This window comes from Pagrus major, chromosome 23, assembly GCF_040436345.1.
Source record: "Pagrus major chromosome 23, Pma_NU_1.0".
Lineage (NCBI taxonomy): Eukaryota > Metazoa > Chordata > Actinopteri > Spariformes > Sparidae > Pagrus > Pagrus major.
Window position 1 is genome coordinate 11,029,939 of NC_133237.1, and position 23,532 is coordinate 11,053,470.

The window sequence follows — 23,532 nt, forward strand, 5'->3', positions numbered from 1 at the left end:
ATCAAAATGATTTTGTAACTGTTATTTGAAGGTAGTAAAAAGTTACATACTAATGCTTTAATGCAGTTTGACAATCAATAGATCAGCTTCTACTCTTGAGGTTTCCATCCTTCAAATTGGTGGCTCAGTTGAGCATTTCCTAACGGGACGAATAAGCAAGGAAGGAACAATAATTCTCCTCAGTGTGTCTCAAACCTGCAGACCTTTGAACATGACGTCTGTTTTGGGTCCTCCTTGCAGGTGAAATGGAGAAAAGTAGAGCGGCATGTAAGCTTTTGTTACACCCACAGTGTGTCAGGGTGATTTGCTTTCATCTCGAGTGTGTCCCTCCAGTATTGAAATGAAAAGCTCTTCCCTTGCAAACTTTTTTTTCTTGTCTTTTTTCTTTTCTTTTCACAGGCCGCTATATCCAACTTCACCCTGGGGAACTTTTTGCAACTTACCGAATGACTTAAGTTGGGCTATATGATCACATGTGAAGGTTCATCCAGCCGCCCAGGTACCCACTTGCATATGAATACAAGGGAAATCAAGCCCTTGTAACAGCTGCTCTTTCATGAATGCCAATAAAAATCATCTCAATATTTTTCATTTATGGTTGAATTATTCATTTACTTCTCAACCTCTCCTGACCTTTATATTTGTAATCCGTTAAGGTGATAAATGAGTAACAGCCAAGATGAGCTCACTCTTCACTTCGAGAGGTGTGAAATGAAAGCAGGTTCACACAATGACAGAAGTGTAACAACACCGACACACACACACAGGCACCTGATTGACGAAACACACATACACCGACTCCACAGAAGCCACACCAACTGTGTGAGACAAATATATACACAGGAAGTGCCTCCCACTCCCTTGCCCCTCGTTGCTGTCTCTCTCTCTCTCTCTTACTCATGGTAGTGTGTTGCTGAGCAGCAGCCAGTCGTGTTTTTCCCCTCGCCGAGCTCACACTCTCTCTACATCCTCCTGCTCTGAGACTCTCCACGCTCTCCGGCTCGGCGGACAGACGAGACCTCTCCTCTCTGGCTCCTCTTATTCTCTCCCCATCTGTTTTTATTTTTCCCCCATTGCATCCCCTTCCTCTATCTCTTTCTTTTTCTTACTTTTCTTTTCTTTTTTTCTTTTTTTCTTTTCTTCATTTCTTCCTCTGTCCACTCCATGTGCCACGGGCATTGGTGGGGGGTCCCAGTGTGTGTGCATATGTGTGTGTGTGAGTGAGTGTGTGTGTGTGTGTGTGTGTTAGGAGGTGTCGGAATGGAGGCAGTGGCACTTTATACGTTTCGTGCCACAGAGGGCGATGAACTCAGTTTCAACAAGGGTGACATGCTGAAGGTAAGATCTCTCTCTCTCTCTCTCTCTCTCTCTCTCTCTATCTATCTATCTATCTATCTATCTATCTATCTATAGACAAAGTAGTTGACCCACAGATTAACCTCTCTCTGTGTCTCTCTCTGCCTCCACTGTGATAATTACAGCAATTATAACTTTAGCGTCCACAGCTCTTGACACTCTGTATCCAGGTGCTGCTGTTGCTGACTAATAGACAGAGCAGCATGACAGCTTGAGCTTGAATTAAAAGTTACCAACATTTTTAATTGAGAAAGTTGTTGGCAACTGACAACAGCATTTAAAAAATTACAATTTTAATTGAAGCTACTCTCACGTTTGTATGTGAAATGTGCAGCTAGTTGGCTAGCTTCGGTTGAAAAGTGGAAAAAGATGGAAATACCGAGCTAGCTCGGTCCAAAGCTGACAAAACCCAACTACTAGCACGTCTAAAGCTCGCTAATCAACTGTTTATATCTCATTTGTTTAATTTGCTAGTTGTAAAAGTGCAGAAATGACTTGGTGTGGTTTGTTATGTAACTGTTTCTCTGTAAAGACACCTAACTTCCTCGAGTTTTCTGGTCCCGGACAAGAAAAGTTCTTCACATAAGCCTGTTACTCTGAACTGAGCATGAGATTTAGCCCAGATTAGGCTGGTTTATAGGAAAAATTGATGCCACTTTCATGTTTGTACGCCAATATGTGGAAAATATGTAGTTAGCTGGCTAGCTTAGCTCGAAGACTGGAAACAGAGGGAAATACCTACATAGCAAACGTCGTTCTGTCCAAACTAGCAAAAGCCAACTACTAGCATGTCTAAAGCTCACTAAATAACACCTTATATCTAATTTGTTTTATTTGCGCAGTGTAACAGTGTACTGTAAAAATAACTTGGTGCGATTTGTTGTGTAACTGTTTCTCGGCAAAGACATCTAATTTCCTCAAGTTTCTGTTCATGGACAAGAAAAATTTCCCCGTTTCCAGTCTTTAGGCTATGCTGGGCTAACCGGCCACTAGCTCTAGCTTGCGATTTAGCCAACACATGACAGCGGTATCAATATTCCCCACAAATGATCAACCACTCCTTTAAATCAGCCTAATTTTTGGTACAGCATGCAAAACACTTCCTGAAAACTGCAGCTGTTGCGTTTTTTTCCGACGCATAACAAACCAAGCGCTGTCCTGAGATGTATCCTGCACAGCTGGAAATTACTGTAGTAGAAAATTGTCCCCCTAAGACATCAGCAGTAAACCTAGGATTAAAAGAGCAAGAGCTTCTCTCTGATAGACTTATGGCACCAGCTGTTCGATGCTCTTGCAGTAGATGGACAAGTTAATGGAAGAAGACACAGCGAGATCAATTTCTCTGCTGGTATAAGCTGCAGTCGACAGACCAGAGCGCAACTTTTTCCTGACCTGTGATGTTCTTGCTCTTATCATGATACCGCTATGGCCACTGGTGCAGACCATACAGTATATTACCAGCTTGAGCCTGTTCGCTGTTGGGTTTCTGAAAGGTATTCTGTGTATTCACATAAATAATCCGAGGTACAAGAAGAGAAGCAGGTGGAGGAAAAGATCGCACATATTGTATTATGTCTAACAGGATAATAATGCCTGAGGGTGAAATTTACCTTTAATTGCATGCAGTAGGCTGGTATATTATTAATCTCAGACGCACACTGTTTCAGTATTAGACATCACATGAATAAAGCCGCTTCTCTTTTCTGCTTTCTGCAGAAAGTCATTTTCTTGGAGTGTCAACACAGGATGCAGCCAGCAGAATGAGTTGGCATTTAGTGTTGTTGCCGTATCAGAGAGTTGTTACAGTAAATAAATGTGATTCTGTAACCCCTGCTGTATTAGTGTGCAGCTATCACTAATTAAAGTCTTCCAGTAAATCACATTGAAATGAGTTCTCGGCTTTGGTCAGTGAACATAAGTGACATAAGCCTTTGCTTACGTTGACGGCTAGGTCAGCAGTATCAGAGTGAACTCATGCTTTATGGCCACGCTGACGCAATTTCTGTCACTAAAACGGGGCCGCCGCTTAAAAACACCGCTCAGCTTATGTGCCACTTTTTCTTTCCGCCCACTGGGATAAAGTGCCGGCTCCTCTCAGCCAAACTGCTCCGGTTCAGACGTGGGTCAAACAGTGCTTTTAAATAATTCTTCACATTTGTTCAGTCCCGCTCGCAGCAGCAGATGGGCTGGCATTTACAGTGTCATAACAAATCGTAAGCGTGGAGCAAAATGTCCATCACGTAAAAAGAAATATTCTAAAATTGTCTGTCAGATACTTTCCAGTCACTACTTATTGGTGCTCATTTATTTCAAGTTAAAAAGCTTTCTTATAGTCCCGGAGCTGCTCCTTAAACAACTTGTCACCAGTGCAGATAAAAGGAGCAGGGCCGTAATTATAATATATATTGTTGGGGGGACACTTCCCCAAATTTTCAAATATGCTCTTAGATATATCGTGAATCTCTAGTGGAAACCTAGAATGTAATATGAGTGCTTTGTGGGCTATATCACTGTCGATTTTTGTGTGTAGTGTGAAGTGTAATTTTAATGATTATTGTCTCACAATGTCATGCTAAATTCCTGTCAGAATGTAAGCCAGTTATAACATACATTTCATGTATCAGCTCGCACACAGCCTGTACATTCAGCGCATATTCTACTCACTAGACACTTATTGTTGATCGCCATGCTAGTTTTGTCCAGAGTTTTGAAATATTGATAAATTCTTCAGTACCAGCTGGTTTTTCGCTCTTCTCTGCGACAGCAAGTTGAAGCATACGCTGCTGTAGCACCTACACAGTCCCAACTCCCCTAGAAGTACATGGTGCAACAAAGGTGCTGCTGTGCCTTACACACAGTGCACAAGCCTTGATATATTGATCTTCAAAAAAGGGAGTCAAAAATGTCATGCCTTTAATGTTGTGGCAATTTTCCCCAATGGTCTTGAACAGCAGGATTTTTTGTGTATTGTCCTGTTGGTCTACATTGTTTTGTTCTGGTCCTGTTCTGCAGAAGCTATGTTGTTGTTTTGAAAGTGGATTTGGATTGTGTGACAGACTCCTCTGTTACTGGCAGCAGCTCAAATTATAGGGAGTAGCCAGGTAGTACGGTCCAGCCAGTGTAGTTTTGAACACAATCTCGCAATCAGCAGTCCCATCAGCTAAATCGTGAGTTGATGAAATAAGTATATCATTCATCTCTTATATTCAAAACGTTATCCTGAAAAAGTGCTTCCTGAGCCCAGAAAGGCAGACAGCCTTATAGAGGCAGGTCCAGGATATCTCCTGATTTGTTTCAGCCTCATTAAGAGCTTTGTTCATATGTTCAGAGCCTAGTGCAGATGTTCATGTCAGAACTGTGGGGTTTATATGGGTATTATTGGTCGAGCTAATTGTGTGCATCCGTTGGTTTTCTCTGGAAGGTGCTGAGACAGTCACAGCCAACTCAGTGGGAGTGGCCCTGGATAAACATCCCAATTGTTCGTATCCTAAATAAACACGAAGAGGAAAGAAAGAAATGATTAATGGATTCCACTTAGCTGAGGCTGACTAAGACTGGGTTATATCCAAAGAATCAACATGAATAAAACTAGGATCATTTGGGGGTTTTTCCACGATGCAGGACTTTACTCAAACTCTAATCCTCATTTGACTGTTTCATTGTTTAACTAATAAATGGTGAGGCAGTGATGATGCAGTTGAGAGGAAGCAGAATAAGAAGATTGATTTTATTGCAAATTCATGAGCTGTTCTGTAATCTAACCCTGACAAAGCGGAATGAAGAAGCAGAATCTGAAAGGACACGGGGAGGGAGGTGGGAAACGGAGATGAGAGGGTTTCAATTCAAACTTTTGTTAGAAAAGTTAACGTCTCTGACTCACAGAGTCGCAGTGATGAATTAACTGAGGCTGTGGCACAGTGGGTTGGATAAATGATAGCAGACAGGAGAAATCATCCAATAGGACGGTCCAATGTATTGTGTTAACCTGCCTGGAATATAGCAAAGGGCCGTTTGAGAGGGATTTCTTCTCTCATTCGAATAAAACGCTGTTCGGCCGACATTGAAACCACCGACTGATTTAAAGGGGCAATCATTCAGTTGTAGGATTGAACGATGATTGATGCAATGAGCAGTAAATCATTCCATTGCCTGCAACACATTTTAAAATGCTCGCACGGTGCAACCGTTAAAATAGATGGTGCATGAAATGAAGTTCACGAAGGCACAGAGGGGACAGGGCAACTTTTTGGCAGATGGGCAACGTCGCCAAAAGGAGTTTTTACCATCGTTTGTCGTTATCGGGAGGATTCACGTTTTTAACTTCGTGTTGCAGAGTTTTACTGATAAAAACACAGCAGTACTGTGATTACAAAAAAAGCAAAGAAAAGGCAGTGAACCTCAGCTCTGTAGGCAGAGATAAAGAGTTTATAAAACGTGTCACTGCAAACCAAGCAGAGCAAACAAAACAACAGCTTGAAAATATCAAAACGACGAGGACTGTCACAGCTGGATTGGAACGCCGAATGAAAAATGACAACAGAAGAGAAAAAAGAGAAATTAAATAGAAATGGGTAAACTATGTAAATATTAAAGCTGCTACACCGGAGCATATCAGGTGACAGTGTGTCTCTCACAGACGTCCTGCCGTCCATCAGAGAAAGTAATTTAACATGACCGGTCTGACCTTTCTCTTCCTCTGTTCTGTTATGTGCAGCGGCAAAATGTATGGGTTAATGCGTGTGTAATCATGATTGGCTTCATGTGGCATTTTGAACGTGCCAATGATCTTGTGTGTTTTGGACGCCGTGTGTGTCGAGGGCCCTCGGTTTGCACAAAGATGAATGGAAGCCACTGTACCGGATAATGGAAGAAGAGGGACCCGGCGAGGAGATTGATATGCAGCGAGGCCAGAGAGAAATGAAAGTCGCCTTTCACCCGCTAGTAATAGCCTGCGTCAACATCATTATGAGTAATATTTCATTTGTGTGTGTGTGTGTGTGTGTGTGTGCGCACTCCTAGATCACTAACATGGAGGATGATCCTAACTGGTACACAGCTGAGCTCCACAACAGGAAGGGCTTTGTGCCAAAAAACTACATCAACCTGCGGCCACACGCGTAAGTACACACACACACACACACACACACACAAGCACATGCATCTCCATGAATGCGTTTCACACGTCCAGCACTGGTCTATCTAAGCAGCTCATCAGCGAGTGTTTGCAGCTTGGGGGAGTTTTCTGCTCAGCTTTGGACATCTGCACTCCGGCATAAGGCAGCCTACCCAAAGGGACACACTCACTCGCTTGCCTTACGTAATCACACACGATACAGCCGTGTGTGCGTGCGTGTGTGTGTTTACAGTGAAGCTGCTGGTACACCCTGTGTCTCCATCAGATGGTCCTACACCAGCTGGGTTCCACTTTTCCGTGTGACAAAACCCCAAACTGACAACGCAGCCATTAGAGCGGCTCTGGCTCTCGTTAATGAACGCTGATGTACATCCCAGGTGGAGCTGCCTAGTTAAGTTTGCGCGCACCGTAGGGAGATGTGTTGGGATGTGCGTCTGTGAGTGCTTCTCCTCCTCCACACTGCGTTAAAGAGCCACGAAACGAAATAAAAGGGCTCGAGATTGTGACCTGATGACCTTCACCGAGAGGGTCCAGTGGTGTGGGCTCCGTAATGAGTCTGCACAGGTTCACGAAAGCAGAATGCCATTTCTGAAAACCACGCATCCAAACAAACTGCTCTGCTAAGCAAGACTAATGAGCAAAGAAGAAATGGAAAGAAATGAAAAATGACACTATTACTTACGCTCCACAGCTGACAACTGAAATCCAGCATTCTGGGATTTGTATTGTGTGCATTTTTAGCAGCGTATTTAAAAATAGCCTCAAAAATGGGCTCATTTTCCTTTTATACCGTCAGCTTCTCTTTCATTTCTCTGTCAGCATTGATCTGCTGCTGTTCTTTGGAGTTCTGTTCGTTTCAGCTGAAAATACAAGCATCAGAAGTTGTGAGACGTCCAAACTAATTTCATTCTCGAGTTCAAGTGTGAAGAGTGGTATTGAAGCTGCACATACCCCACAACAACACACCTCAAATGCATGATCTCTTCTTTTTTTAACTCGCTTCCCTTTTGTCTTTATTTCCTGCAGCTGGTTCGCCGGTCGTATATCTCGCGGTGTGGCGGAAAGTCGACTCAGACACAGGGAGTGTGGGGCTTTTCTGGTCAGAGAGAGTGAGAGCGCCCCTGGAGAGTTCTCAATGTCCGTCAGGTAGGACATAAAGGATTCCTCCAGCATCCACATTATGCACATTTTTAACTTTTTTTTTGCCCATGTATCCATTGCATTATTAAGGTTCATGTCACCTCAAAATCAAAAAATATGCCTGCATATTTTTCCGCATCCCTTTACCTGTCTAGTTTTGGTGTAGGTTGCCGCGTTTTGGAGGTGCTGTCTGTAGAGCTGTCTGCCTTTCCTCCAATATAATGGAACTAGATGACATTAAGCTCAAAAAATACATTTGAAAAACTCAACAGCAATGTCTCTGTCCAGAAATTATTACCTGGTTACTCAAGATAATCCACAGACCTTGTTGCGAAAAGTTTCTGGGACTATTTCCTTTCCACCAAACTACACCCGGCAACTGTATCACTGTGGAGATGGAAGCGTGGACGAGACGCTAGCTAGGTATGCAAACTTAGCTCGGTAGCGTTACCGCTCAGCCGAAGAGGACGCAATTTATGTTTACATCTCATGATGTCGAAAAAACAAAGTTAGATTGTCTTGAGTAACTGGATCATGATTTCTGGAAAGAGACACTGCTTTTGAGTTTTTCAAAGCCATACAAGCCGAGAGCCACCAAGTTCAATTATATTCATGTAGGAAAGTCAGACATCTCTACGGATGATGTCTCCACAACTCTGCGACTGACACACGAGAAAATCTACATGAATAAATAGCACTGAAGGTAAGATGAAAAATATGTATTTTTGATTTTGGGGTGAACTGTCCCTTTAATTTGTCTAAGAGTTTCCGTACTCCAACTTGATCTATGTATTCTTTACATATTATTTCTACTCTTTATGCGTTATCTTATTACTCCAACAGCCCTGTTTCTCCACAGGGTCATTAAAGTTTCATTCCATCTCTTTTTATGCATCTAATTCAATTAGCACATCTATGTAAACGTGCTGTATGCACAGATGCACACATCCCTGCACAAGCAGCATTGCTGGCCTTTGTGTATTCATTAATAAAACGTTCAGTGTGTGCATGCATGAGTGTGTGTGTGTGTGTGTGTGTGTGTGTGTGTGTGTGTGTGTGTATGTGTGTGTGTGTGTGTTGGTGGCAGGGGATCAGAGGAGCAGGCAGAGGAGGAGGGTAAAGAGGATAAGGTGCAGGGCGGAGAGAGAGGGAGGATCTGCCACCCCGCTGGCCTGTTGTGAGCTAATCCTGTCTGGCACACCGCGGCATCTGGAGCTGCTAATGGGGCCCGATCGGGTGTCTTGAAGGAGGGATGGCGGTCAGGGGTGCAGCTGAGGCTTGGTGTTACGCTCCTGGGGGATGTTTGGATATTAGAGGTGGAGAGTCGGGGTGTGTCCGGAGTCTGAATTTTGGCACCCGAGACAAGACTTGGAACTGAGGCTTGGCTCTTCTCTGAGCTGCTGGAGCTGGAAGAAGAACTGGCGCAGGGCGAAGGGTTAAGAGTTGGATTTGTGGGTTGTTTTGCGGTTGTTTGTGACAAAGTCTGTGCATGATATCTCACTCCCAGTGGATTGAGGACAGGCCTCTGGAAGCATTAGCACAGGAAGGGAAAAATAAGTTGTTTGCATTTGGGGAATGGAAAGGGAAAATTGGAGGGAAGGAAGAGAAGGGAGGTGCAGATTGCCAGGAGGGGACGGAGAGGATTGTGATGCTTCTTGTTTTTTTGGCTGTCTGTTGATGTCTCTCTCTGGCTGTTGTTGTTGGATGGTGTAGCAGCTTGAAAATTGGGTCAGGTGTCTGTGTGAGGGTGTGTGTTTGTGTGGTCCTTGCAGTGCTGACAGCTCCCCTGTCAGAGGAGACGTCCTGACAGCAGTTAACTGTGAGGGCTTCAGTCCCGGCTCAGCCCAGCTCAGCTCGGTCCGGCTTTGACGTCAGTCCGTGAAAATCTGATCCGCTTTCACAGCCATGAATGGAGCCAAAAAGGGAGTCTATTTGTTATTATACAGGAAAACTGGTGGCGAAGCCAGGAATCATGCAACACTGTGAACGTGGCGTGGGGTTAAGATATAAATTTGTGATATTTTCATTGAACATCTCTCGCTGCAGTTTTTAATTAAAATAGAAGCAGTTTGTAATCTTTTATATTCGATGCTTTGTAGATTTGATAATCAACATCGTGATAATACACACTAATCACACTATTGGTCAGTTTCCAATTATTGCTTTGGTAATTTGGTTGTGATGAAAAGTTTTAATTGCCACTTTAAAGTGCAGGAGAGGAACTGTGATTCATTCTTACAGACCTGAATGATTTTATGACTTCAAACTTATTAGTCATAAACAGTCACCGCTATTATCTCTTTTGTGTTCTGGTGTTGCATTTCTCAGGCTTCATTTCCAGCGAAAAATAAAATTTAATTAACCTTCACAAAGCAGTCACCGGGTTATCGAACAGAGCCGTTGTTGCTCATCATTCCAATGCAGTCAGATTATGAAAAACTGCAGACCGGGGACAGGGTTCATAGATACAGTGTAGTCATGACTGCAAACTTGTGAGAATGCAAGTTTTTGGATAATCAGGTAATTGATAGGTTTCAAATGCCTTATTCAGCCAAAGAAGTAGGATAAAGAAACACAAAAAATGTTTGCTAGGTACGTTTCTGCAAAACCACAGATAAGTTCCAACCTGACGTTTCTTTATGTTGCTACTTGATATTTGTTTAGGTTCAATTTTCTATTTCTCTCTCGTCACAATGCTGTGCTTATGGTCTGGCACATAAACCGCTTGATTGGGTGAGGTAAACAACATGGCTTGGCTTAAAATAGCCTACCTGTTACCACTTGACGCCCTTGTGGCTTGTAATAACACCACCACAACCCCTCCCCCTCCAGATGTGAAAGTCAGCTTATAAGCATATAATATGAATGTGATATTCCACGTTTGGTACAAATGTCAACCTTGGATTTATCTGTGCTTGCACGAATGCTGCTAACATTATATCGACATTGCGCAATATTGGTCGCAAAAGCTTGCTGTGCTCTGAATTAGAGATTCATCGTCCACAGGCAGAACAGAGGGAGCCATGTTTGAATGAAGGTTTTTGTTCAAGATACTTTTTGATAGGCGGTTATGAAAGAATATGTGACGGGGGACTAGATTCAGACTATGCAAGCGAAACTGTCCCGATGGGTTATTTAGTAGCTTATTTTTGGAAAGTGGAGCAAAGTAATGTCAACCTAGACTTTTACAGACAGAGATGAGGAATCCATTATGATTAGCTGGGCTTTCACAACGCTCTTTGACTCAGCAGCACAGTCACCCAAAGGATCTTCCACAATCCTATAAATCTTAGATCTTTTATTTTGAAAAAATCATGTCGGAGAAACGGAGCTGAGGTACACCGACACAGTTAAAAGGCAGCATGTTGTGTTTCTGGTCCCATTTTTCTTGAGTCGTTGATATTTTTCACACTTTTCGCCCAGTGGAGACATAACTTTCACTTTTCTAAATGTAAAGTCTCACTTCCTTGTTCATTGTTCTGCCAGTATCAACTCTCTCAATATCAGCCCTTCCACCTACATTTCCATCTCACAGCTGAATGTAACAATTGGCACAGCCTGTGTGAGTCATCAAAAGACACTGTAGGAAATTAGCAAGTGAGGCAAAGGCGAGCACTGAGGGAAAGTGCATCCACGAGAGGATTACAGTGATATTTTTAACTTCATTATTTTAGATGTACAGTTGTGTGGTTCTTTTGTTTGTTGCTTGAGTTGCCTTTACTTGTTAAGACACCACCTGATACGGGATATATGTGCATATTTTCTTTGAGTGAACTTCTGTTTGATTGCTGGATGTCTGGCTGTGTGATGGAGCTCAAGGTTGCCTCACCACAGCTTGGTCCGATCTGTGCTTTTGACGCAGTTTTAAACAGCGTGGTGGTCAGCCCACGCATACAAACAGGCACACCCACACCCGCATGTGCATGCTCATGCACAAACAACTGCACATTTGTTTTTCTCCTTGGTCTTTCTCTTGTGTCAGGTGAAGGTCATGTAGAACAAAGTCAATTTTCTTCGCTTTCACATTCGGATTTGGTTTGCCAACAACTTTGTGTGTGTGTGTGTGTGTGTGTGTGTGTGTGTGTGTGTGTGTGTTTTATAGCTTAACTCTCTGCATTCTCTTGTTCTTCCGGGACTTCGATTGAGGTGTCTTTCCGTGAGAGCTGCTCTTAAACTTTCCTTCCACTGGTTCCTAGTGTGATAACAGTAATATCAAAGAAGATACTTAATATTTGCAATATTAATGAGGTAATAATACAAACTCAGACACATTTATGTTTTCCACAACTGAATAAACAAGCTGTTCTCAGAGGAAAATAATGATCCCCAAACACTGTTTGAAGCTAGAGAGGTGGCAGGGTCCGCCACATATAAACAAAGTAAAACAGTATCAAGATTTCTTCCTCAAAACTACATAGGTCACCTGTTTTCTCTGCCTAAACCACCATTTTCAGCTTCAGTAAAAATCGTCATGGCCACCCAAAAGCACTCCTGACGCCAGTCCCCTATTCTGCTGCTCTGCTCTGCTTCTTGCATTGTGAACTTCAAACAGCACTACCAATGGGAATAATGTTGCCTGGTGACATACTGTAAACCTGCTCGCTGAAATGGCTCATGAAAACAGACTCAACCATTTCAGTGTGGACTCCACCATTTCTTGACATGGCTTCAGATATCACTGACTCACACTTCTAGTTGCTGATGGCTCATACAGCAAGTGCTGAATCAGGATGTTCATTCAAGCTTTCTTGTAATCCGTCATCATTATCGTCTCCAAAGTGGGACCATAAAGGGAACTGACCCTTTGGGCCACGCTTCTTTTACAGCTACATAATCTTCTTTAAGCTTTAAGCAACGCACTGCGGGTTCAGCGTTCCACGAATGTCATCATCCGGGGGGACAATTTCACACTAAGTGACCCCTGACGACCCTCAAATAAAAGTGGGTTAGTTTCTTTTTTTTAGTTGGACGAATGAAAGCATGCGGAGAAAATGTGGTTATACAAAATACATGACAGAGAAGAAAAGGAGAAGTGAGTCAACGTTATGCAACTCCATGTTGGAATAAATGCATGGCGTGCAGCAATTAGCTTCATTTCTCCTCTCATTCCAAGTTGTGTTTTTGCATTATGCATCCCCAAGACACTGAAGCTATTGTTATTTAGGGAAATACCAGAAGACAGTTAGCTTAGCTTAGCATAAAATCAGGGGAAAAGAGCTAGCCTCGCTCTGTTTAACAAAATCCACCCTAAGTTGGAGCACTGGAGGGTTTGTAAATAACGTTAACAATGACATATTTTTTTTGTTTTACTTCATAACTGCCACGACTGACCTGGTCTCTTTTTTTCAATCGTCCAGCTTTCACAGCTCACACCACATCTCAATACCACAGTGCAGTGACCAAAACAGAATTGAGAGAGACTCAAGCGAGACGTAAATACAGAGGGAAATAGAGAGATGAGGGGAAAATCTAAAGAGAGATGAAGAAATACAGCGGGAAAGAGCAAGCAGTGACTGCAGACAAAACAGCAGAGGGAAAAGCTTATGGCAGGTGGAGGGGGGCGCATGGTTTCTCTATTTTCAGATATTGACTGTGGAGCTGAAATAATACTGTCTGGTCCTCTGGGAGGGAGATAAACCCTCCAGAGGGTCTTGTCCTTTCTTTTCTCTATCTCTTTTTATTCAATATTTTATCAATTTAGTCTAGCCTATACCTTTTCTCTCTGTCCATCTCTTCTCTGGATCTAGTAATGTAGTTTTATATCAAAAGTTTTGTGAAAGAGCCCAGTATAAAAGCAATAGTGTAACAAAATCATAAATGCCTGATATTGCTCCGACTGAAAGGGCTCCACCTTCATATGACTTCATATGACTTTAGTTTGAGAGTCCGCTCTGAGGCCTGTCCGTTAAATATGAAGCCAGCAGCAGCAGGTTGGTTTAGCTTAGCATAAAGAGTGGAAACATGGCGAAACAGCTCCAAAAAAAACGACCTCCCAGAATCTTTAAAGCTCAGCAACCAATTAATTAATGTGGAAGGAGCCAAGTGAGCTGTTTTCCCGCAACTCCAGTCTTTCTGCTAAGCTAGTCAGCTGTTAGCTTTAGCTTCATATTTTCTGTGCAGGTCTCAGAAATTAGGTGAAAAAGCAAAAATGTCTAACTGTTCCTTTAAGAGTTTACCATATACAACTCACAAGGTTTGCATGGTAACAAATATAAAATCGAAGAACGTCAGCGTTGCTAACCAGCTTTCCCACGTCGCTTTAGGCTGGTTTGGCGAGTCAGAACTTGGAGAGTCAGCTTGGCAAACTAAGCAAGGTAGAAAACAAGACTTAAAAAGTGCTAAAAGTCTGGTGGTAACTTTCTCCTTGTGTAATTCATTCGGTTCTCTAGTTTCATCTTAGCTTCAGGGTTTGTTAGTCTAATGTTGCTCGGCTAGAAAACCTGTGGCTCTTTGGCTCTGTGCGATGAGATTTAACTAAACGGATTACATTATTTCCTTCCTTGAAGCACATATGGCTCTGGCAAACCATTCTATGCCTACTCAAATTTATATTTATGACAGGAGTTGCTTTATTGCAGTTAAAAAGTTGCTGAAACGGGCGCAATTCCTCCTGAAAACGGAACTGTATCTCAAGCGGTGACTGCAGTTTTGATCCCAATCATTTAAGTTGGCCCTAATTTTTTTAAATGACTTTAAATCTTAGCTAGAGGCAGCTGAAAATGATACAAGTTATATAGAGATGTCCTTTTAAAAGCAAAAAATGCATTTCTGCATTTCTCGGTGTTTGTGTAGATGGATGGTTGTTTACTTTATGATGATAACTGACTGGAGAGGAAGCCCTACATCTCCCTCTCTCTCAGGCTCATATCATCTCTGTCTGAGAGGCTTATTGAACCATCAACACCCTTTCGACTAAATTGCCTCCACCAAACATCTTTTATCATTCTTTACCTCATTCGCTCAATCCCCGGCTGCTGCCTCTCTTCACCCTCAGAGCGCCAACACACACGACACACACACACACTTCCTCCCTCCCTCCTCGTCCATCTATCAAAACAGGTCATGCCGATGCTTTATTGATGCTGCAGGAGGAGCTGAACCTCACCCACTTACATGCTTGGCTGACACACACTTAGAGAAATCACACGCATGCACACACCAATGGCCACTACACTCAGCCTGTGACACATGAGACACAACTCACACACAAACAGACACACGGGGGTCGGAACATGTAAACACTGATGCAACTGCTGATTTGCGGCGGGCACACGGGCTGACACACACTCTGATACAACTCCATGACACCGTCATCAGTTACTGACACACACACACAGTCAGCGAGTTGAATTGACAGCTGGAGGTGTCAGTGCGACTGTGTGAAGTATTCCAGACATCTGCAGCGGTTAAGAAGCCGAACAGCAGATTAGAGAAGAGGAGGGGGGTTGGCAGGATGAGAGACAGAGGAGAGAACAGGGAAGTGAGAATAGATTGATGGAGAAAGTGGAGAGAAAGATGGACAGATGACCTTCGCGAGTCTTGAAATGTGCTTGCGCAGAGTAAAAGTTTTTTAAAAAATAACTTCTGTCCTCATCTGGAGCGTATATCTGTCTCTGTGCGTTCTATCTCGACATCTATTTAATTTTTTCGCTGTTTCAATCGTTCTCACTCTCATTCCATCTTAATCTCTCACTCTCTGGCTTCCTTTGACTTGGAAATAGAAAATAATCTCTCTATCGCTGTGGGCCTTAATTACACTGGATCAGGGAGATGAGAGGGCAGTGTGCTTTCTGTGTGTGTGTGATCAAGTTGAGACAGATGCTGTCTGTGTTACGCACACTGGTTCTCTAATGTCTCTGGGTAATAATTAATAAAAGAAACGTCTATCTACTTGACACCACCTAACACTGATATAGCTACAACATTACATCTGCTATCTTTCTTCCATCTCCTCCTCCAACAGCTTTACAGCAGTATTTTTGCTGGTAAGAGTTTGTATTTCACCATGACGATGTAAAGGATGTAAAGGACTCCCAATACTACATAGTATCACTGCAGTTCATGAAATTGTCGCGAAATATAATCTCCAGGATTCATGTACATGGACACAAATTTTCCATTTTCGAGCATCACAAAAAAAATGACAATTTGTGCCTATGTGCTAGAATCCCGTAGATCAAATTTTGGCATTATTTGAGAAACTGCCGTGACACAAAGTAGATCAATATGAGCAAAGGTTGCTGCTTTTATCTGTGAAAAAGCTCCTCTCATTTCACAGCAGACACCATTATCCCTGAACGCCTGCCGTTTGATTGACAGCTCATTTGAGCAGATATGAGCTTCTAAGCCCGCCCTAGAGCCTACAACAGACAATGAGTAATAGTGTAGACAAGTGACCCACTCTCTCTTCTTTCTCCTCTCTCCTGAGCCACTTACATGCCAGCTTCCGGATGATTAATACATCATGTAGCCAATGAGATTTCAAATCCAGTTATATATAGTTTATTATAGCTTCTAAAGCCCTAAAATTGGAAGTTATGCAAGTTTATGTAGTTGTATGCATTTTGCTCTTTGAATAGGCCACCTACGCATTATTTTTAAATGATTGTATACGCACAAAGTTAGTGTAAATAAGGAAATAAAGAACTATATAATGAGTTTTTGCCCTGTTACTTTCAGGCAGGGGTATTTTGAGGTCATAAAATAGCATTTTTTGCCAGGCGCCAGGATAGTACCATAGGTAGTAGGTCATCGGAAGGCTTATTTTTAGCCTTAAATCATGCCCGTACTCCAAATTATTCCACGTCACCTTTGAATTTACTTTGGGCTAGACTGGGATAGGCATTTCAGGATCATTTTACATACATTTCCATGAATAAGAAGAGGTCAGAGTTTATGGAAATACTTTTATTAATTTCCATTGTTCATGACCTTATAACAGCATGTGGGAGGCAAGTTTGTAGTATCGATTTTAATATTTTGTGGTTTTCATTATGATTGTTAGCTGTAATTTTCCCACAGTTCATCTCAAATGTGGTCTGAAAAGTGCATTAGTTTGTGTTTTAACCCTCCAGTGGTACAGAGGTGGAGTAGTGTTTTGCACTGCAGGGCAAATCGAGTGTGAAGATGTGATGTTGTGGTTTAAGTGTTGCTCCATGAATATTTGAAGCAACTGTGTGGAGACGCTCCAGGAATTTTTTGGTTGGATTTTTTTTTTTCAGAACCGGCTCAGCAGGAGGTTTCACAGCTTGTAGAAGTGATTTGCAAAATACAAGAATAAATATTGGAGATTGTTTTTTGTCTCATGTACCATTATAGTATCTGTAGTAAAATGCTGTCATTGATTTTATATCTGATAGTTAAAGCATTTTTGTTTAGTTTTAAGTCTACTACTTTCTATTGTATCATTATCACATTGAGCAAGATTAGAGTTTTCATATCGGAGTGCATGCATCATCTTATCCTTACTGTCAGTCAGCTTACAACCAGTGGATGACTGGATGAATGGAAATCTCTTTCAGGAAATAGGCCTAACCCTTAAATGTTACTTTACAGGTCTCATATTATGCTCATTTTCTGGTTCATATTTTTATTTTGGGCATCTACTAGAAAATGTACATGCTTTTATGTAAAAAAAACACAATGTCCATTGCTGCAGCACCTCTATTCATCCTTTGTCTTAACTCTGTGTTTTAGCGTCCGTCTCTTTAAGACCCCCTTCCAAAAAGTCTGCTCTGATTGGTCAGTTCTTACAAGCAACTAGACCTACTTTATAAACAAGAATGGAAATCTAATTTTCTACAATATGGGAACTTTAAAACTTCATGTTTTTATCTGGAACATTTTCATTACAATCAGGACATTTTTTGTATTATAAACTTTGCCCAAGTCCCTGTTAGTTATGGGGTTATTGTTGCAATAACAGCTGCAGGAAATAGCTAGATGTGGCGAACAGGTAGAGCTTACTGATTTCCCCTTTCCTTCCTTCAAAGTGTCTGGTGTGTTTCACGACATTATTGTGAATCCCCTCAAGGGAAAGTCCTTTCTCCGGCTACATCCTGTCTTTAGCACAAACGGCCCACAATTCACCTTTCACAGGATCTAAATTCTGCTTATTCTTTCTTTGCCATCCGGTGAGGACTTGGCCCGGCTCACAATGCTTTTGTATCCCTCAGACAAGCAGCTGCACAGCTGGCGGCAGTAGCAAAGCCCAACCGGTAGGGTGCAGCAGATTGCATAAGACAACTAGGGACAGCGGTGGGGCTGATGGAGATCATTCATGGAGACGAACACAATTTTGTGTTGTGTGCATGTGTGTGTGTGCGTGTGAGTCGGCGGAGGGATAAGGCCGAATTGAGAGAGGCTGACTGAGACACAGTGGAGCAGATAACAAGAGGAATTGTGATAGAGAGGGAAAAAAGTTAGATGTCAGATAATAGAGAAGAGGAATACAGATCCACAGGCAAAAGCTGAAGAAAAAAAGACAGATAGCGCTGCTGCTCACACAGAAAGAGTTCATGCTCAAAGGCTACACAGGCTGGTACAGTGCCAACCCACAAATAAGTCAAAAAACTTTACATTAAGCTTGAATGAATGTTTTCGACTATTTATTTTTACACTCCAGTGCAGCTTCATCGCATCTGAGAGAGCGAGCGAGGGTGAGAGGAGAGAAATGAGGACACATGGGGTGAAGCGGAGCAGGCAGAGAAAGAAGGGCAGGGTGGAGGTGTAGCTGAATGCCATCCAGTCATCGGGGAGTCAGGCCTGCTTGTTCATGGAGCTCAGCGTCTGAATAGAGAGAGGAATTCTGGCAGAAACAAGCCGATGCTCATTTATGCTCATCTTCGAGCTTGGAGCAGTGCCAGTCAGACTTGACAGAGGAGGAGTCTGGTGGGAAACACCACAAATGCTATACTCCGTCTATCCTGAAGCAAAAGCCATTTATAGGAGGAATCAGCTTTATTTCATTACAACCCAATGATGCAACAATGAGCCTCTTACAGGATTACATTTCTTTTTCCAAACATGGGAAATGAGATTGTAACGATCATTAACATAAGCTTGACACACACACACCTACTTCCGTGATGCGTTTAGACATATGGGGGAGTTGTATTGACTTCCGGCTGCGTATTAGATGCAGTTATATAACGGTACGATCATGGTGAGATGTCCAGATTTCTAAAGATAAGCTGGCAAGTTACTTAGCAACCACCGTAGAGCAGAATAGGGGAGCAGGTATGATTGCCAATGAACACTGGCCAAACTCTTTTAATCATCACAACTAAGCATGCACTCCAACACTGTGGCTATTTTTGTTTGTGCCACTGACTTTATTTTATTATTTCCTTAGCCACACTCAATTTTGTTCCTCTGACAACATGTATTCATTCAAATTTGATATGAAATGTTACTAAATCAGTGTTACAGAACAGATTCTCACAGATAAACCACAAACATTCATTTTCTAAGGCATGACACTTCACTTTATTTGCTCTTTTAATTATATTTGAATCTTATCATATTTATGTGTTCTGTTCATATACAGTATGTAGCGAATGTATTAACCATTTGTCTGCTTTGGTATCGTTTTGTCTGTCTGATCACTTGTTTTCATAATTTTTTTTTGTCCTATCACCTCCTTTGGCCTTTGGTATTTTACTGTGGACTTACCGTAACTGATTGTAAAAAGATAACTTAATAAAAATACAAACTCAAATTGGAAATAAGACAATGCTGACTCCAAATGACCTGGCCTGCAGTGAAATGCATGCCAGCCCTGACAGCTGCGGAGTTAAAGAGGCGACTTTGAGGCCCAAAAGGCCAAGACTTTGGTCTCGACCCAAAGCTGCTCCAAATTAATTGTATGCAAAAAGCAAGCTGTGTTGTGAAGACACACACACTGTGAGACAGGACTCAGGCAAGACCTGATTATGTCCGACTGTCTGTCACTCTCCGCTGCTGCAACAGCGTGCTCAACGCAGATGTTACTTTAAGTGTCTCTACACCACCACGCACCACTCAGCTTTTATCTGAAAAACTTGACGACCCCTAAACAATATTTCATTTCACATAGTCAAAACTAGATATTAACTATTTTGTCACCACAGATGTTCTTTTACGATGAGAAATGATTTTAAACCTCTCTGTCTGTTTATTTCACAGTTATGGGGACCACGTTCAGCATTTCAAGGTGCTGCAGGATCGCAGTTCTCAGTACTACGTGTGGGACGAGCTCTTCTCCTCGCTGAACGAGCTGGTGGAGTTCTACCATTGCAACAGCATCGCTAAGGAGAGGACCGTCTTTCTGAGGGACCCCGAGCAGTTCGCCAGGGTGAGCATGTGATTCCTGGTTTGGTTGTTTGTGTCTTTTTCTTTCTTTCTTTCTTTCTTTCTTTCTTTCTTTCTTTCTTTCTTTCTTTCTTTCTTTCTTTCTGTCTTCACATTGGAACGATTTACATTTCTCATGTGCAAATTTCCATTCATATGTGAAAGAAGCCTAAAATGTGATTTTCACATCTGACATTTTGGTAAATATAGACTTTCTTTACACTTCTTTAAGTATTTCCCCCAAAATAATGTTTGATTTTTAATCAAGTTGAATGAAGTTACTACTGTTTTGATTTAAAAAGATAATTCTTCTTCCTTCATATTGTCACACGACAGATCAAAATGAAGTTTAGCTCTTTCCGTTTCTTTCTTAGAATCCATCTAAACCCACTGGAGGCTTTTAGCACTATTTCTTTTGCTATGTCAGTTTCAGTCTCTTCTTCAAAACATTTAAAACACATCTGTTCTTGTTGTCATCTGTCTCCTCTGTCTTCCGTCCTCAGTTTAAGCGGCAAGAGAATTAATTAAGTATCTGATGAGACTATAAGACACAGTGAAGCAGCATTTTGACAAAAAGTGCATTTATTTCTGACTGTTGTCAAATCGCACCACATAACAAGCTACCCAGGTGTTCATATTTCATTTCGCGGTGACTTCGAGGCATAACCAGTTTTTTTTTTTAATGGAGCTGACAGCTATGGGAACACTCCATATGTTGGTGAAATATCCGGAGCTGTGACTGTGGCAGCAGGGTTTTGACGAGAGTTGCAGCTTGTAATGAAAGATCACAGGAATGCCGTCGGTTTGGAGCAGGAACCAAATCAGTCATCTCGGGCGCCGAGCCAGAGGGAGTGAGCACCGCAGCGGCGAAGAAAACTGATTTAAGAGGCAATTATTATGTGTATCAGTCATGATTAAGTTGCTATGTATCAAGTTTGGACAGAACATTAGGTAGCTGTGTTTAGTCCAGTTTTTACTTTAGAGTTTAGGCACGTAACGAGCCGGGCTGAGGTTGTCTCTCCCATTCGTACCATTTATTAGCCATTCCTGTGCTCCTTTAGTAAAGTGAAAAAGGTACTCGAGCATGCTCCAAGTTAGTTTGTAAAGAACATTAACTATCGATTAATTATAAAAACCACTGTAAGGGGAAAATAATGCTGTAGGACGACTAGGCGTATCCCAGATTTCAGTGTTCTGTTCAGGGTTTAGTCAAAGACAATAAAAACAACGGGTAGGTAGTTCCCATGATGGTGTCACCTGGGGAGAAGCTGTTGTTGTTGCTATTGTGCAGTCATTAGGCAGGCAGGATCACATTGCATGTTAAGTATTCCTAGGAGTGGCAGAAGAGCCGCACCCAGAGGCGAACCCGGCCGTTATGGAGGGCTGTGATCCACAGCGATCCTGACACGACAGCATGTTCGTTTCACTGCAACACCAGCCACGTGCTAATACTCATCCCATCATATTCACTTCTGGAGACTGCATGGCACCTGAGAGCAGACCGCCATTCATTAGGGGTGCTGAACATGCAGCACGTCACATGGGAAGTCATATCAGGATAAGAAAACAGTGCCTGGAGAGCAGATTTGATTTCAAATAGGCAGGAAAATCAGAAATCCAACAATGAGACCTGGGATGGGTCGTACAGAGAATCATGGTCGCCTGAGGATAAATCCTCTGGAGATCCTCCGACTTTTCCTTTAGTTACAGGACATGGACTGGCTAGCTAGTCTTGTATTCAAACATACTAGCAAATTATATTTGCTGTTTGCCAACTGCACACAATGTTATTGAGTTTGAATCTTGCTAGTGTAACGTTAACTTTCTGGCTGATAGCAGAGCCGAAGGGTTCTATGAGCTGAGCGGACGAGTTTTTCGTATCAAAGGTTCATCCTATTTACTGAGGAAGTGAACAACGTCTCCATTGCATGAAAACCTTGTGGGAATATAATGATTCTTCCAGCTGTTAGTCAAACTCAAGTGTTGCAAGGGAAGCAGAGTGACAGCTTGTGAAAAATAATAATAATAATAATTTTACATTATGCATTTTACATTTGTTGTTGGTGCCAAAAAATGTATAATTCTCTGATACAATATACAATGCATTAGATAATTCAGCTCCAGGGATGACTCTCTCAGAGGCTGCATATGGACATTCAGTAATATAACACTGAGGAGAAGGATATACTATTTACCTTTTAAAGAAACAGCGACATCCATTTTGTTCACATTTTTTATACTTGAGCTGCAACAACATTGGAGGATATCAACATACTGCAATTCTCATGAATCTTTAAAAATATGCCCATTAATATTGGCAACTCACGTTCTATATAGCATACGGCACTTAGCTCATTTAATGCTTCCGGGCATGCTTCAATCAAGGGTTAACAGGAAGTGACAAGTTACATTAAGGTCGCATTATCATTAGGGATGCATCTTGTCATTTATGGCGATGAGCTAATTATCTCACTAGTTACTAGTTCTTCAGCTCGCCTCTAATCGTTTTCATTTTGTTCATTTTGATTGATTTCAACATTTTCCACGTGGGAAAGGTTGGAAAAGCGGAGCTGCAATTTCAAATTCTCATTTATTTTGAATGGCGGATCAGATTTTACATTAAAAAATATACCAAGTTTGTCTTCTGTTAGACGTGTGTGGCCATTTTAGGGGGAATAGAAACATTTTGTTTCCTTCAGTCTTACGGCATCAGCCCAAAGACACCTAGATGAGAACAGCCCTCATGACAAGTTCTTCGACTCCGCTGGTTTAATGCACTGCAAGTAAATCAAAAGTAGTGCATTTGCATCAAAAGGTGCTGGCGTGCAGGTTGCCTGTCACTGCTGCTCTGGGGTACTTTTGAGATAATCAGATGGGAAGTGAGGAGTTTAGTAGCCAATGAGTCATTGCTGTTAATAGAGCTAAACTAAAGGAGGAAATAGCACACATGCATATACATCCTCCTCAGTCCAGAGCACGAGTAACATGTTCAAGCAGGTATAGGTATTCTGGCGGAGCAGCATATCCTATTTCTTTCACTTTTCTCCCCTTATTTGTATTCTGCTAGAAGCCTGCAGTTGAATGACAGCTGACAGAAATTTACTAGAAATAAAACCTTAAAGAATGGGGTCAAAGTAATATCTTTAAATGCATTGCCTGGAGAATTCACATAATGCACAACTGAATGTGTTTTAATACTTTTAATAATATATATATAGAAATATATCAGTATAGTTAATTTTTTTCATGCCTGCATGATCGGCAAAAGCCGTAAATCTGGTTGGTCAAAATGTGTTGAGCACATAAGCCTGCCTCAATCTAATGTTCTTTTGAAGATGATCCACACGTATTGATCTTCGTGATGTGTCAGTTTTTGTTCAATAAATCTGCTCCTCCAGTAGCAGAGAGCTCTTCTCGCCCCGTTCTTCATATACTTGCTGTTGTGTAATGGAGTGAAGTGCTGCATTGAAGTCAGCAAGATTTGGGCGCTTCATCAACTTTTCTTTCTCAGAACTTCATTTCCATTTCTAAGATGGGAATGCTTTTCCTCATAACCTTCATTTATTGGAAGA

The 23,532-nt window shown here is 41.9% G+C and overlaps 1 protein-coding gene across 1 annotated transcript in view; it reads left to right on the forward strand.

Annotated features, from left to right (window-relative positions):
• Positions 1-977: 977 nt before the first annotated feature.
• Positions 978-23,532, forward strand: part of grapa (GRB2 related adaptor protein a) — a 30,513-nt gene continuing 7,958 nt past the window's right edge. The window contains exons 1-4 of the mRNA XM_073494595.1: positions 978-1,338; positions 6,376-6,473; positions 7,517-7,636; positions 19,796-19,964. Of these exons, the coding sequence (XP_073350696.1) occupies positions 1,261-1,338; positions 6,376-6,473; positions 7,517-7,636; positions 19,796-19,964 (465 nt within the window). The 5' untranslated portion in view covers positions 978-1,260. The remainder of the gene's footprint in view (positions 1,339-6,375; positions 6,474-7,516; positions 7,637-19,795; positions 19,965-23,532) is intronic.